At 38.9% G+C, this 16,434-nt stretch overlaps 2 protein-coding genes across 2 annotated transcripts; one reads left to right on the top strand and one right to left on the bottom strand.

The window, feature by feature from the left end:
* Positions 1-11,328: 11,328 nt before the first annotated feature.
* Positions 11,329-12,891, bottom strand: LOC132553003 (uncharacterized). The gene has a single exon (XM_060217207.1). The coding sequence runs from the start codon at positions 12,889-12,891 to the stop codon at positions 11,329-11,331; it is 1,563 nt and encodes a 520-aa protein (XP_060073190.1).
* Positions 12,892-14,326: 1,435 nt separating this feature from the next.
* Positions 14,327-15,148, top strand: LOC132553002 (uncharacterized protein RP688-like). The gene has a single exon (XM_060217206.1). It carries the CDS (start codon positions 14,327-14,329, stop codon positions 15,146-15,148), a length of 822 nt encoding a protein of 273 aa, XP_060073189.1.
* Positions 15,149-16,434: the final 1,286 nt, after the last annotated feature.

Here is a 16,434-nt window from a genome sequence, read left to right as displayed (position 1 = left end):
ACTCAATAAGTCATAATGTCACATTGATTCACGACTCAACAAGCCAAAATGTCCCCATTGATTCACGACTCAATAAGTCAAAATGTCACATTGATTCACGACTCAATAAGTCAAGATGTCACCATTGATTCACGACTCAATAAGTCAAAATGTCACCATTGATTAATGACTCAATAAGTCATAATGTCACATTGATTCACGACTCAATAAGTCAAAATGTCCCCATTGATTCACGACCCAATAAGTCAAAATGTCCCCATTGATTAACGACTCAATAAGTCATCATGTCACATTGATTCACGACTCAATAAGTCAAAATGTCCCCATTGATTCACGACTCAATAAGCCAAAATGTCCCCATTGATTCACGACTCAATAAGTCAAAATGTCCCCATTGATTCACGACTCAATAAGTCAAAATGTCCCCATTGATTCACGACTCAATAAGTCAAAAATGTCACCATTTATTCACGACTGCACAATTAAAATGTTACCATTGATTCACGACTCAATTAGTAAAAATGTCCCCATTGATTCACGACTCAACAATTAAAATGTCAACATTAGAGTTAGAATTTTCACTGTTGGTTCACATCTCAAGAATTCAAAATGTTGTTAATTCCTAACTTGATATTTCAAATTCTAAAATAAATAATAAAAAAAAATGTTGCTGTTGATTCACAACTCTAAATATCAAAATGTCAGTCTTTAACGCTGTTCAATTATAACTTCAGAATTCAACCTCTAGAAGTACAATTGTTGTTGATTCACAACTTCAGAATTTAACTTTTAGAATTAAAGGTGTTTAAATTGATTCACATCTCTAGAAACCAAAACGCCGCTGTTGATTCACATCTCTAGTAACCAAAACGCCGCTGTTGATTCACATCTCTAGAAACCAAAACGCCACTGTTGATTCACATCTCTAGTAACCAAAACGCCGCTGTTGATTCACATCTCTAGAAACTGAAATGCCGTTTTAACTGGCATCTCCTGAGATCAAATTGTCCCTGTTAATTCAAAAATTCAGAATTCAGCCTCTAGAATTAAAAGTGTGACTGTTCATTCACACCTTAGAATTCAAACTCTAGAATTATAAATTTCGCTGTTGATTTACAACTTCAGAATTCAGCCTCTAGAATTATAAATTTCGCTGTTGATTCACAACTTCAGAATTCAACCTCTAGGATTAAAATGTCGCTGTTAATTCACAGCTGCAGAGTTCAACCTCTAGAACTAAAAATGTCACCGTTGATTTACAACCTCAGAATTCAACCTCTAGAATTAAAAATGTTGCTGTTGATTCATAACTCTATATCTGTTTTAAACCAATGACATTAATAGGACAGAGGAAGTCTTGCTGATAATCAAATAACACATGCATTATCAATTGTTCTACATGTAAAACATAATTTCTAGAGACTGCAGAGATTAACTCGGACTGAAACATCAATAACATACTTTTTTTAGTTATCATAAATAACTGGGTTTTTTTTGAGGAATCAGATATCACAGTCATTGTCACTTACTTTTCTAAATCTTCTCTTTGAGAAGGCAGATCCATATATCGTCAGCACAGTAAATATACCTATTGTGTATGTAGTTTTGTGGAAAAATCTATACTTAGTTTAGAATATTCTTGAATAATTATAGACTAATAATGTTGAAGTTTGTTTTATCATTACCTTTTAGCAGTGATTTTCAAATGACATAAGGTGATGAATCAAAGTAACATGAACAGGTGATGGGCAGTACAGGATCATCTTATCACCCAATAGATAAAATGATCGGCTAGAACGTTATTCGACGATCACATCATCAACACTGGGACCAAAATCAATATAACATCTTGGCGGAGCTGGATCCGGTGCCGTGCAGCGTGCGGATTTGGGCACACGCGATCAATACTGGGAGTGCAAGTTATAAAATGGACAGAGAAAGACTAATCATCATGATGACGATGTCATCTGTACATCTCGCGCACATGTGTGGCTATCGACGTGAGAGGAAGGTCGAAAAATGCTGCAGTACAAAGACCCGGTGAAACCCACCATGTTTATGTAAGTACGATACGTGTTGTACACTATGTTGTACAGTGAACACGTTTTCTACTGTTTTACACACTTTTCATTACGTAGTTTACCAGTCTATATGGTGGTAAATGGCATCAGAGTGGGTTAAACGTGTTGCTACGATCTGTTTGAGCGTCGTTCCCCCACGGTTGGGCCTCTGTATATCATTATTATCATTATTTTGAATATTTACATACGTGTTGAAATAGTGATCGTCGAGTTGTTGTATTTCGGCCATTTACTCTTTTTCTTTCAGAATGTCCCTGACCAACAGGACCTACTTATGATTTATCATAGAACTGGTTTAGAGAAGGCGACAACAGATACCCCACGTTATCTTAATGGTAAGGCAGTGTGAAGCAGCATGTACCGTGACCAGTTCTAATAAAAATCTAACTCTACACCAATAATAGAATGTTTACCCATTTGGACGAATCGGACATGTACTATACACCAGGCAGTCGCCGTAACAAAGTCATTTCGACCATACTCGGTTGTAATAACATGAAGGGTAAACGGGACGGCTACGCCAGAAAGGTCAACTGCAAGCGGATGTTCATTCTAATAATAATTAGCATAGTATCGGTGTCATTTGCTTTGTTCAGTATATGGAAAACGACGTCTAAATCAGACGAGGGATTACGAAGTAAAGAGCACTGTCATGTCTCTCCGTATTATGAACATTTATACAACTACAAGGGACAAAATAGCCGGTATGCAGATTATTTGTTGATGCCAAATATTTCGGTTGAAGAAAAGGCAAGACACCCATTTGAAATTGAATTGCAAAATCTGCAATTTTTATTTAAAATCGATCAGCGATCTGGGACCTATGAGGTAAATCCCGAGGCGGAAATGTTAAACGAGAAGCGTTTTAGGTCAGGTCTGACAATACAGGAACTGGATTCAATGTTTAAAACATTTCATCATTTTTCCTCAGCACTGAAAAAGGCAAACGTGACATTCATGTTGTATGGTGGAACGTTGATCGGCGCACATCGTCATCACACAATGATTCCGTGGGATGACGACATTGATGTCCTCGTCAATGGATCTCAGAAAGAGGCCATGTCACGTGCTTTGGAATCCCTTTCGGAATACACTTTATATCGCCCTCCCCTCGTTCAGTGGAAATTCTTTTTAAGAAATACAACTCGATCTAAAAGGCCATTTGCCTGGCCATATATTGATATATTCTTTTTTGGAGAAAATGAAACACACATTTGGGATAAAGCTAACCGATACACACAGCTCTTCATGTTTCGAAAAGTCGACGTATTTCCTCTCCAACTCAGACCGTATCAGGGATCGTTACAGCCTGTGCCTTGTAACTCTCCACGCGTGCTCTCAAGGACATACGACCCCTCACTATGCACCACCTCCTCATACACCCATAAGGAGGAGAGGTCAAAGGACCCTGACTCACGGAAGACGGTGAAATGTGAAACTTTATATCGGAAGTTCCCTTTTGTGTTTCGGGAGACACATGACCACTATGTCATGGAAACGGTCAAGGTTGGAAATTGTGTACTGTACCAAACAAAAACAGCACTTCCATGTTGGAGCGAGTCTCCATGACGGTCTGAACTGAACGTGGTTTATGTAAAATATAAGATGAACCAGTTAATTATTGTGCCAATGCTTGTGTGATACACACAATATCATATAACTGTATTTTTCACCAGCGTCTAATTGCCATTATTTTCGCCTTAAAGCTGCATGGCGAATATTTCACTAGCGGATTTTAATTAAGGAAATGATACTAATTATTCTGAGTTCCTAGCTGTTCTTCCACGGCAAATATAGGACATGGCTAAGTTCTGATATTGCATTTTTAACACCAAATGCCGAAATTTACTATTGTGAAACATTCAAATGAATATGACACGAACAATTAAAGGATTTTCCAGGTAATTTATTGTTTGAGTTATTGTCAAAATTCGGAGTCACTGTCTTTTTCTCTGCTGTTTATGATGTGTTTACTGTTGGTTATTATTTCGTTCCGTATTTTCCCCATAAAATTGAAGCGCGACATACGATACGAGTACTGATTTTTCTCGTTGTCACCATTCTTCTAATATATATCTCCATAGATACACCATGTAACCTGTAAACCGTTAAGGTATCTAGATCAGACTTATAAAACATACAAAACAGTGGAGATTGCATAAAAGACACACAAACGATCACCAAACAGTCACTGTATTGACTTTACTTCAAGGTCAAAGTTCGAATTTATGCCAATTTTACAGTAAATCCTTGTCTCGAAAATAAAATAAAAATCTAGATAATAAGGAGAGCTGTTTTTATTTCCATTTAATGATGTGGTAATTAGCAAGCCTGTGATTACGCTAACATTTTAATTATCTCGATTTTGCCAAGATCGATTTGAATGTTATAGCCGACAATTCTTCATTCATCATCGATACAAAAGGTTTTAAGAATGGCAGCCCATGTCTCTCATTTGTTCGAAAGCAGATACATGTATATACAGTAAAACATACAGATGTCCCTAGCTCGCCTGTAACCTTAAATATAAACACAGAACTTTGATAGATAATTTAGGCTTTATTCACATAAACTATGTAAGAATAATATACATGTATGTCATCTGGAAAGGTAGTTTATCCTATGTATATTGATAATTTGATGTTCGTTTTTATAAGGTTGGGGAAGTTGGTCGTTTACGAGACACATAACATGTTGACAAATTATCCAACATTTCATATTTACATTGGGAAAATTGATGTTTATACATAATGTCTGTAATAGACCTGAATCATGTGTTTCAGAGATTGTAGGGTCTTTCAGATATCAGAAAAAATAATGTTTTTAAAAGTATTGTCCTTTTATGAGGCGATAGTGAAGACCCCTTAGCCGGTTGTTAGTATAATGACATGTAGGGTGATGTCATTCCATTGTGACGACACTATAAGCGCCTGTAGCACAGGGCCATTTAGTTTTACTAATGCATTTACATTAACATAACTGTTTTTTAAACTCTGTATTTGATATATACCGTTTGGTTAATTTAATATAGCTGTACATACTTATACCAATATCATAGCTAGGAATTGACCAAATGAAGTTGTTATTGTTGTCTCACACCCACACTTACAAAAAAATGTACATTTTATAACAACTCTAAATATTTTTAATTAAACTGCTTCGTATACTTTTTGCGTTAACTATAATTATTTATATTTGGTCACCAACATCTTCACTGTGTAGCCTTGTAATACTAACTTAATGTTTTTATTTCTATAAGTTCAGTAAATTTACTGAAAAAATGGTCCAAACCGTGACAAAGAAATTAAGAATTAATATTGTTATTTATGGTTGGCACTAATATTATATATAACGAGAAAATGTGATAATTCGAAAATATGGTAGCTGGTCTATACGGGATCAAGAATATAAAGAGAACCGATTACTTAACATTTGTATGGCGAAATCTTCCTTTTCTGTACCACTCGGTATAAAACATGTAACAGCATATCGAGACCGACTAAAATTCAGATTTGCCGAAAAGTTGTAAGGGAGGTATGGCGTTAAAAACTTGAAATTTTTATATGACATTTTAGACATTGATTTTTATTGGTTTTTGAATTTAGAAAATGATATTGATTAATTTGAAAAGCACTACGAGTATCTTGTTTTTTAAAAAAAATATTACGTTTAATTTGAATTTAAAAAATGACTGATGGTTCATTGGAGAAGTATAAGCTATCAAAGGTCGCTTTTATACTGATATGGTGCCATATTTTTTGTCAAAATTGAACGAAATGCAATTCTCTGCGACATTTGATTTAATGAAAGCAAGCAAAAGTTTAAAAGCATTTTATATCCGTTTGTGTATGTAAACCTTTTATTGAAAATATTTATTTCCAAGTTATTTATGGTGAAGCCGTGGAAAATCAGATTTGTTTAAATAAGAAATACAATTATCGTATCAACCACAATATCAATTAATCACGAGAGCCTTTTTATACTGGTAATTTCTGTCAAACAAAATTATAGCAATATTTTATGGACATATTTTTGGTGTTCAATTTAATTTTTGAGGTGGGAATTTGAGCAAGCGACCCGTTTGAATATATTCTGCACATAGAAATATATTTTTTCCCACCTGAAATACCTTCCAATCATCACAACAGGCCAACATTGAAGGTCCGTGAATTTTAATGTATGAACGCAAATCCTCTCATGTAAGAAATCGACACATACTTCATTGTAATGTATTTGTACTAAGCTAGTGTTCATACTGACTTTGATCTTATAAACTGTCCTGAAATACAACACAAGTAAATAGTTTCTAATATTTTAATCCTTTTAACCAATATTCATGATGCAATATGTTTTCAACACAAAAACATTATAGATGACTGAACTACTACATGGTTCACTTGACTGGACAAACTACATGGTTCAGTTGACTGGACTACTACATGGTTCAGCTGACTGGACTACTACATGGTTCAGTTGACTGGACAACTACATGGTTCAGTTTACTGGACTACTACAAGGTTCAATTGACTGGACTACTACATGGTTCAGTTGACTGGGCAACTACATGGTTCAGTTGACTAGATGACTATATGGTTCAGTTGACTGGACTACTACATGGTTCAGTTGACTGGATAACTACATGGTTCAGTTGACTAGATGACTACATGGTTCGGTTGACTGGGCAACTACATGGTTCAGTTAACTGGATAACTACATGGTTCAGTTGACTAGATGACTACATGGTTCAGTTGACTGGACTACTACATGGTTCAATTGACTGGATGACTACATGGTTCGGTTGACTGGGCAACTACATGGATCGGTTGACTGGGCAACTACATGGTTCAGTTAACTGGATAACTACATGGTTCAGTTGACTAGATGACTACATGGTTCAGTTGACTGGACTACTACATGGTTCAATTGACTGGATGACTACATGGTTCGGTTGACTGGGCAACTACATGGATCGGTTGACTGGGCAACTACATGGATCGGTTGACTGGGCAACTACATGGTTCAGTTAACTGGATAACTACATGGTTCAGTTGACTAGATGACTACATGGTTCAGTTGACTGGACTACTACATGGTTCAATTGACTGGATGACTACATGGTTCGGTTGACTGGGCAACTACATGGTTCGGTTGACTGGGCAACTACATGGTTCAGTTAACTGGATAACTACATGGTTCAGTTGACTAGATGACTACATGGTTCAGTTGACTGGACTACTACATGGTTCAATTGACTGGATGACTACATGGTTCGGTTGACTGGGCAACTACATGGTTCAGTTGACTGGACAACTACATGGTTCAGTTGACTAGATGACTACATGGTTCAGTTGACTAGATAACTACATGATTCAGTTTACTAGATGACTACATGGTTCAGTTGACTGGACTACTACATGGTTCAGTTGACTGGACTACTACATGGTTCAGTTGACTGGACAACTACATGGTTCAGTTGACTAGATGACTACATTGTTCAGTTGACTGGACAACTACATGATTCAGTTGACTAGATGACTACATGGTTCAGTTGACTGGACTACTACATGGTTCAGTTGACTGGACTACTACATGGTTCAGTTGACTGGACTACTACATGGTTCGGTTGACCGGACTACTACATGGTTCGGTTGACTGGGCAACTACATGGTTCGGTTGACTGGGCAACTACATGGTTCAGTTAACTGGACAACTACATGGTTCAGTTGACTGGATAACTACATGATTCAGTTGACTAGTTGACTACATGGTTCAGTTGACTGGACTACTACATGGTTCAGTTGACTGGACTACTACATGGTTCAGTTGACTGGACTACTACATGGTTCAGTTGACTGGACAACTACATGGTTCAGTTGACTAGATGACTACATGGTTCGGTTGATTGGGCAACTACATGGTTCAGCTGACTGGACTACTACATGGTTCAGTTGACTGGACTACTACATGGTTCAGTTGACTGGACTACTACATGGTTCAATTGACTGGATGACTACATGGTTCGGTTGACTGGGCAACTACATGGTTCGGTTGACTGGGCAACTACATGGTTCAGTTAACTGGATAACTACATGATTCAGTTGACTAGATGACTACATGGTTCAGTTGACTGGACTACTACATGGTTCAGTTGACTGGACTACTACATGGTTCAGTTGACTGGACAACTACATGGTTCAGTTGACTAGATGACTACATGGTTCAGTTGACTGGACAACTACATGGTTCAGTTGACTAGATGACTACATGGTTCAGTTGACTGGACTACTACATGGTTCAGTTGACTGGACTACTACATGGTTCAGTTGACTGGACTACTACATGGTTCAGTTGACTGGACTACTACATGGTTCAATTGACTGGATGACTACATGGTTCGGTTGACTGGGCAACTACATGGTTCAGTTGACTGGGCAACTACATGGTTCAGTTAACTGGATAACTACATGGTTCAGTTGACTAGATGACTACATGGTTCAGTTGACTGGATGACTACATGGTTCAGTTGACTGGACTACTACATGGTTCAGTTGACTGGACTACTACATGGTTCAGTTGACTGGACAACTACATGGTTCAGTTGACTAGATGACTACATGGTTCAGTTGACTGGACAACTACATGGTTCAGTTGACTAGATGACTACATGGTTCAATTGACTGGATTACTACATGGTTCAGTTGACTGGATAACTACATGATTCAGTTGACTAGATGACTACATGATTCAGTTGACTGGACTACTACATGGTTAAGTTGACTGGACTACTACATGGTTCAGTTGACTGGACTACTACATGGTTCAGTTGACTGGACTACTACATGGTTCAGTTGACTGGGCAACTACATGGTTCGGTTGACTGGGCAACTACATGGTTCAGTTAACTGGATAACTACATGGTTCAGTTGACTGGGCAACTACATGTTTCAGTTGACTGGATAACTACATGGTTCATTTGACTAGATGACTACATGGTTCAGTTGACTGGACTACTACATGGTTCAGTTGACTGGACTACTACATGGTTCAGTTGACTGGACTACTACATGGTTCAGTTGACTGGACAACTACATGGTTCAGTTGATTAGATGACTACATGGTTCAGTTGACTGGACAACTACATGGTTCAGTTGACTAGATGACTACATGGTTCAGTTAACTGGATTACTACATGGTTCAGTTGACTGGACAACTACATGGTTCAGTTCACTAGATGACTACATGGTTCAATAGACTGGATTACTACATGATTCAGTTGACTGGGCAACTACATGGTTCAGTTGACTGAATGACTACATGGTTCAGTTGACTGGACTACTACATGGTTCAGTTGACTAGATGACTACATGGTTCAGTTGACTGAACTACTACATGGTTCAGTTGACTGGATTACTACATGGTTCAGTTGACTGGGCAACTACATGTTTCAGTTGACTGGACAACTACATGGTTCATTTGACTAGATGACTACATGGTTCAGTTGACTGAACTACTACATGGTTCAGTTTACTGGACTACTACATGGTTCAGTTGACTAGATGACTACATGGTTCAGTTGACTGGACTACTACATGGTTCACTTGACTGGACTACTACATGGTTCAATTGACTGGACAACTACATGGTTCAGTTGACTGGACAACTACATGGTTCAGTTGACTGGACAACTACATGGTTCAGCTGACTGGATGACTACATGGTTCGGTTGACTGGGCAACTACATGGTTCAGTTGACTGAATGACTACATGGTTCAATCGACTGGACTACTACATGGTTCAATTGACTGGACAACTACATAGTTCATTTGATTAGATGACTACATGGTTCTGTTGACTGGACAACTACATGGTTCACTTGACTGGACAACTACATGGTTCACTTGACTGGGCAACTACATGGTTCAGTTGACTGGACAACTACATGGTTCAATTGACCGGACTACTACATGGTTCAGTTGACTGGACAACTACATGGTTCAATTGACTGGATGACTACATGGTTCGGTTGACTGGACAATTACATGGTTCAGTTGATTGGATGACTACATGGTTCGGTTGACTGGACAACTACATTGTTTACGTGGGTAACGTCCGAGTATACTGGTACTACAATGTTAAGTCGTATGTAAGCTTCAATGCATAACAAGTGTGTAATGGATAGGTAGCAACTCCGGTGTTTTAGAGGAAACAGTATTGCCATGGAAATGACATTAGACTGTACTGTTACAAAAAGTAATACGATTGTTCTATTGATTTCTGTTGCCTCGTGGTAAAACGTAACACTCCGGTATCGCGACTTGATACTAGGGAGAGTGAAATGTCTTACGTAATACACGTGAACATAGTTCTGTGCTTACCAAGCCGAGAACACGAGTTCCTGTTCTTCAATATCACTTGATGCACACTGTAACATTCAGTAATATTGGACGAAGTGTGACAAGTTTTCGCCAGTGAAGAAAATTCATTCTAACTTAATGTTTCCACGAAGGAAGTCTTGATATAGATCTTATTTGATTTGCTCATAAGTTGTTCGTGAAAAAGGCGCACATTATTTAGAAAAGTACTAGATATTCGGCACTTCCAATCACACAGATATATTAGCACGAGAACCCGAAGAATGTCTCCAATCGATTTCAGCTTGGCTTTGGAATCTGTTGTAATTACATCTTCCTCTTCCATAAATAGCAACGAAACATAAATGCATGAGTGCAATAGAAGCTGGGAGTCATTTAGTTTCAGATAACAGTTTAAATATGTGTTCTTTGAGATATAACTTGGTAAGTTGTTAAAGCTGTCGAGGCGCTAATGTATTGCCTTTATAATTATGATTCTGCAGTGTTCCATACAACTGTCAGAACATTCCAAACAAAGCTAATTATCCTAATAATGGTAAATCCTTCCATATTTTATCTGGACCGTACATTTCTGTTAAGTACGTTGATATCATCTACTGATCTGATATGGGCCAATGTGGATAGGATTTTAATTGTTTTATGGCGTTTTGTATCCCCGGTTCGTTTGAAGAATAGTTGCAGGCAAATCGACAGAGATTCATTGTAACCTCAGCACCAACGCTTGTTTGATCTGGATCTCTGAAAAGGTTTTCTGATCTGGGTCTCTGTGAGTTTGTCTGATCTGGGTCTCTGTGACTTTGTCTGATCTGGGTCTCTGTGACTTTGTCTGATCTGGATCTCTGTGACTTTGTCAGATATGGATCTCTGTGACTTTGTCAGATATGGATCTCTGTGACTGTCTGATCTGGATCTCTGTGACATTGTCTGATCTGGGTCTCTGTGACTTTGTCTGATCTGGGTCTCTGTGACTTTGTCTGATCTGGATCTCTGTGACTTTGTCTGATCTGGGTCTCTGTGACTTTGTCTGATCTGGGTCTCTGTGACTTTGTCTGATCTGGGTCTCTGTGACATTGTCTGATCTGGGTCTCTGTGACTTTGTCTGATCTGGGTCTCTGTGGCTTTGTCTGATCTGGGTCTCTGTGACTTTGTCTGATCTGGGTCTCTGTGACTTTGTCTGATCTGGGTCTCTGTGACTTTGTCTGATCTGGGTCTCGTTGACTTTGTCTGATCTGGGTCTCTGTGACATTGTCTGATCTGGGTCTCTGTGACTTTGTCTGATCTGGGTCTCTGTGACTTTGTCTGATCTGGGTCTCTGTGACTTTGTCTGATCTGGATCTCTGTGACTTTGTCTGATCTGGGTCTCTGTGACTTTGTCTGATCTGGGTCTTTGTGACTTTGTCTGATCTGGGTCTCTGTGACTTTGTCTGATCTGGGTCTCTGTGACATTGTCTCATCTGAATCTCTGTGACTTTGTCTGATCTGGATCTCTGTGACTTTGTCTGATCTGGGTCTCTGTGACTTTGTCTGATCTGGGTCTCTGTGACTTTGTCTGATCTGGGTGTCTGTGACTTTGTCTTATCTTGGTGTCTGTGACTTTTGTCTGATCCGGGTCTCTGTGACATTGTCTGATCTGGGTCTCTGTGACATTGTCTGATCGGGGTCTCTGTGAGTTTGTCTGATCTGGATCTCTGTGACTTTGTCTGATCTGGGTCTCTGTGACTTTGTCTGATCTGGGTCTCTGTGACTTTGTCTGATCTGGGTCTCTGTGGCTTTGTCTGATCTGGGTCTCTGTGACTTTGTCTGATCTGGGTCTCTGTGACTTTGTCTGATCTGGGTCTCTGTGACATTGTCTGATCTGGGTCTCTGTGACATTGTCTGATCGGGGTCTCTGTGAGTTTGTCTGATCTGGGTCTCTGTGACTTTGTCTGATCTGGGTCTCTGTGACTTTGTCTGATCTGGGTCTCTGTGACATTGTCTGATCTGGGTCTCTGTGGCTTTGTGAAATCTGGGTCTCTGTGACTTTGTCTCATCTGGATCTCTGTGACTTTGTCTGATCTGGGTCTCTGTGATCTGGGTCTCTGTGACTTTGTCTGATCTGGGTCTCTGTGACTTTGTCTGATCTGGGTCTCTGTGGCTTTGTCTGATCTGGGTCTCTGTGACTTTGGCTCATCTGGATCTCTGTGACTTTGTCTGATCTGGGTCTCTGTGACTTTGTCTGATCTGGGTCTCTGTGGCTTTGTCTGATCTGGGTGTCTGTGACTTTGTCTGATCTGGGTGTCTGTGACTTTTGTCTGATCTGGGTCTCTGTGACTTTGTCTCATCTGGATCTCTGTGACTTTGTCTGATCCGGGTCTCTGTGACATTGTCTGATCGGGGTCTCTGTGAGTTTGTCTGATCTGGATCTCTGTGACTTTGTCTGATCTGGGTCTCTGTGACATTGTCTGATCGGGGTCTCTGTGAGTTTGTCTGATCTGGGTCTCTGTGACTTTGTCTGATCTGGGTGTCAGTGGCTTTTGTCTGATCTGGGTGTCTGTGACTTTGCCTTATCTGGGTCTCTGTGGCTTTTGTCTGATCTGGGTGTCTGTGACTTTGTCTTATCTGGGTGTCTGTGGCTATTTGTCTGATCTGGGTGTCTGTGGCTTTTGTTTGATCTGGGTGTCTGTGGCTTTTGTTTGATCTGGGTGTCTGTGGCTTTTTGTCTGCTCTGGGTGTCTGTGACTTTGTCTTATCTGGGTCTCTATGGCTTTTTGTCTGATCTGGGTGTCTGTGGCTTTTGTCTGATCTGGGTCCCTATTGATCTGTATCCCTGTGGATTTGTCTGTTATGGGTCCCTGTATGTGTGTCTGATTTGGGTCCCCGTGTGTTTGTTCGGTCTGAGTCCTGTAGATTTGTTTGATATGGGTCCCTGTGGATTTGATTATAATTGTTTCTTGGTATTTTCTGCCCCCGTTTGAAGACTAGATGAAGGCAAATCGATTGAGATCCATTGTAACCTCCGCACCAGTGTCTTCCAATGAGAGTGCGAGATACAAAACAAGGGCTTTACAACCTCCGTCAACGAATGACATTCCTTCATGACACCCCAAGACAGAAAATGACACATATCTCATTAGTTCCTACTGTATAAAATTACGTCCATTTGTCCATGTAAACGCTTTCCCCTCCAAAATAAACTCAATAGAGTTTAATCAAAACATAACAGGTCACGAGAACAAATTTGTTCGAATTTTGTATTGAGTTTATATTCATTTGCGGAATGTAAACCTGATATCGGAAATAGTTTACGCAGCAAAAACGAAAAGAATACAGCAGTTTACAGGTACACGTAAATCAATGTGGATACAGTTGTCTGACAGGATGCATGTCAATATCACTTGGTTTCGCCTTGGCTGTAGAAATATGATCCGGTGTGTTGTCGCGGAGAATTTTATCACCTAGACAAGAAGGATGGACATAACGGCCTACAGCCCGAGGGGAACGATCAGACTGTGTGCAAGCTAAGCTTATCTATCCATTCCAGCACCGTCCTCTACACAATACTCAGCTGTAGTGTAGTTCCTCTCTCACAATATTAGATAATACAGAAACGTTTTAAAGTTACCAGTTAGTTTCGAGGAAGTAGCACCCATTTGATGTTTATAGATGGAGATCGGTTCTTACCACGGCTATCCAAATTGAATGAGAGAAGTTTGTGTAACTACAATGTGCCCTTGGTTGTTATTGGATTGTAACTTGGTGAAGAAAGTGGATAACATTCATCCGAACAGTTCCAGGAGTTTCTGAACTTAAAACATGTTTGTTTCTTGTTGTAGTGACATCCTGTTTACTCAGACTTGGTCCACAGCTTATACAAGTTGAGTGTTGAACGCTGACATGTACTCAATACCAAAACCATGTATATGGAAAGTTTGCCTTGAAGTACTGCTTAGCTGTGGCTTCATTTATGCTTTTATATTCGGATTCAAGTTTCGGAACAAACAAGAAATGCCTAGCAGCCCGTTTAAACCACAAATTACGGATAATGATATTGATGACTTACTACGGACTTTGGAGCGTTTCGACAAATTAATGACGGAGAATAATATCACGTATATACTGGAAGGTGGAACTCTGATTGGATCCTTCAGGCACCATGGCCCTATACCCTGGGATGACGACGTTGATGTCCTGGTCAACGCATCTGATAGAGATCGATTGGCTGAAATTTTACCCAAAATGAAGCCTGATTTTGACTTTTTTACTCCAGTTAATTATGCCTGGAAGTTTTATGACGCAAGATCCAAACACCTTCCATACAAACCATTTAGATGGCCATACGTTGATATCTTTTTCTGGAATAACAATGAAACACACATGTATCACGAGATCTACGTTAGACGTCCACAGTTTACAGCACCGATATACAAGATCTTACCACCTGTTCGGCGGAAGTTTGCACACCTCTCACTTCCTGTGCCCTGTAACCTGAATAGTGGATTACATGCCGTTGATTTGGATATTTGTGAATCTCCTACATATTCCCACAAGGCGGAGAAGTATATCCCTTTAAACCAGTACGCCAGTGTTCCGTGCTCGGAACTCGGACAGAAGTACGGGTTTGTGAAGCATGTTCAGACATCAGACGGACGGTGGAATGAGAGTATGATATTCCGTGAGATGGTGTTATATTCCATCATCACCCCGAAGTATTGCTGACTTTGTAATGTGCTGGTACTATAGGCAACCCATCTCGGTGACGTTGGAATTTAACAGTTTTGTAATGACTTCTATTTTTTCTTTTTCACTTTTTTGTCGTATAAGTTTTAAATTCCGTGCATTTTCTTCATTTTTCTGCTGTTGTAATATGTAATTTATTTCATAAGATACTTTTATTATTTCTCAGCTTTTATCAGAAATGCATGATTACATGATTCTGGTCTTTTCCATCTAATGAAATGTAGGGAAAGGTGATAAACTGACACATGGTTGTAACCAGTTAGAGGTATATATAAAACATAGTTCCACTACTCTACAAACAATAATCATCCCATACCAAGTTTTTTTCTGAGATGTGTGGTTTTATTCGTCCCTAGTCATAAAAATAAAGAATGATCTCTAACACTGTTGTTACGTTCAGAAATATTATACGTTCGAAATATGAAAATGCTCTCATGCTGACTCTGCCAGAAATGTATCTTTGGGAGTCAAGGCCACGCCTATCTGTTTGGTGTGATATATATCATACTCTCCTTGTTTTATGTTTTAGTTACAAGTCTCTGTAGAAAACGTGTTGAACGCTTCAGAGATAGTTTATCACCACGCTTGTATCGATCAGACGTCCCGTTAGGTATACAAATTGTTTTGATGTATGTTGTATGTTAGGTGTCATAAATTGTGTGGTGTTTCTTCAATAGCTGTTAGTAATACTGGCATATCATTTCTGTTGTGTACAAGTTATATATTTGGTTTCTGTTTAAATCTTGTTTTACTTATCTGGCTTATGACCGGTGTTTCATTTGACTGTTTTTCTATATACATGTATTTGATTTCTCTATGACGTGAATTGTTTATCCCAATACTTCTTTAAACTCTTCTGTTAGCGGATATATATCCTTATATTGTAAATGCTGATCAGACAACAATTAATAATTAACTATTTGACGTTTTTTTTTGTGTATTTTGAGGCTTATTTCATCCATACTGTGTATATCATCTATGAAAAACTGGCCCTAGCAGAAAAATCTTAATTGAAATCATGTGAAGGGATAATGTCTAATTAGACATCGTAATGAAGTATAATTGTGTCTGTTAGTGATATATAGTGTAGTTCGTTATCTGGTAATGATTTCGATAATTTTTTTATACTTTTTTTTGATATAGTGATAAACCTGCATCTAACAACATGTTCCACAAGACAGGGACCACCTCTATCTAATAGAACCGTACATAACACAGTATTCTTGTAGACCTATTTCAGACCATCACTAAATACCCTGGTACAG

This window comes from Ylistrum balloti, unplaced genomic scaffold, assembly GCF_031769215.1.
Source record: "Ylistrum balloti isolate Yb309-2 unplaced genomic scaffold, AGI_CSIRO_Ybal_v1 Utg370292, whole genome shotgun sequence".
In the NCBI taxonomy this organism is placed as follows: Eukaryota; Metazoa; Mollusca; class Bivalvia; order Pectinida; family Pectinidae; genus Ylistrum; species Ylistrum balloti.
Note: the sequence above shows the minus strand (reverse complement) of the source record. Positions and strands in the feature narration are given on the sequence as shown.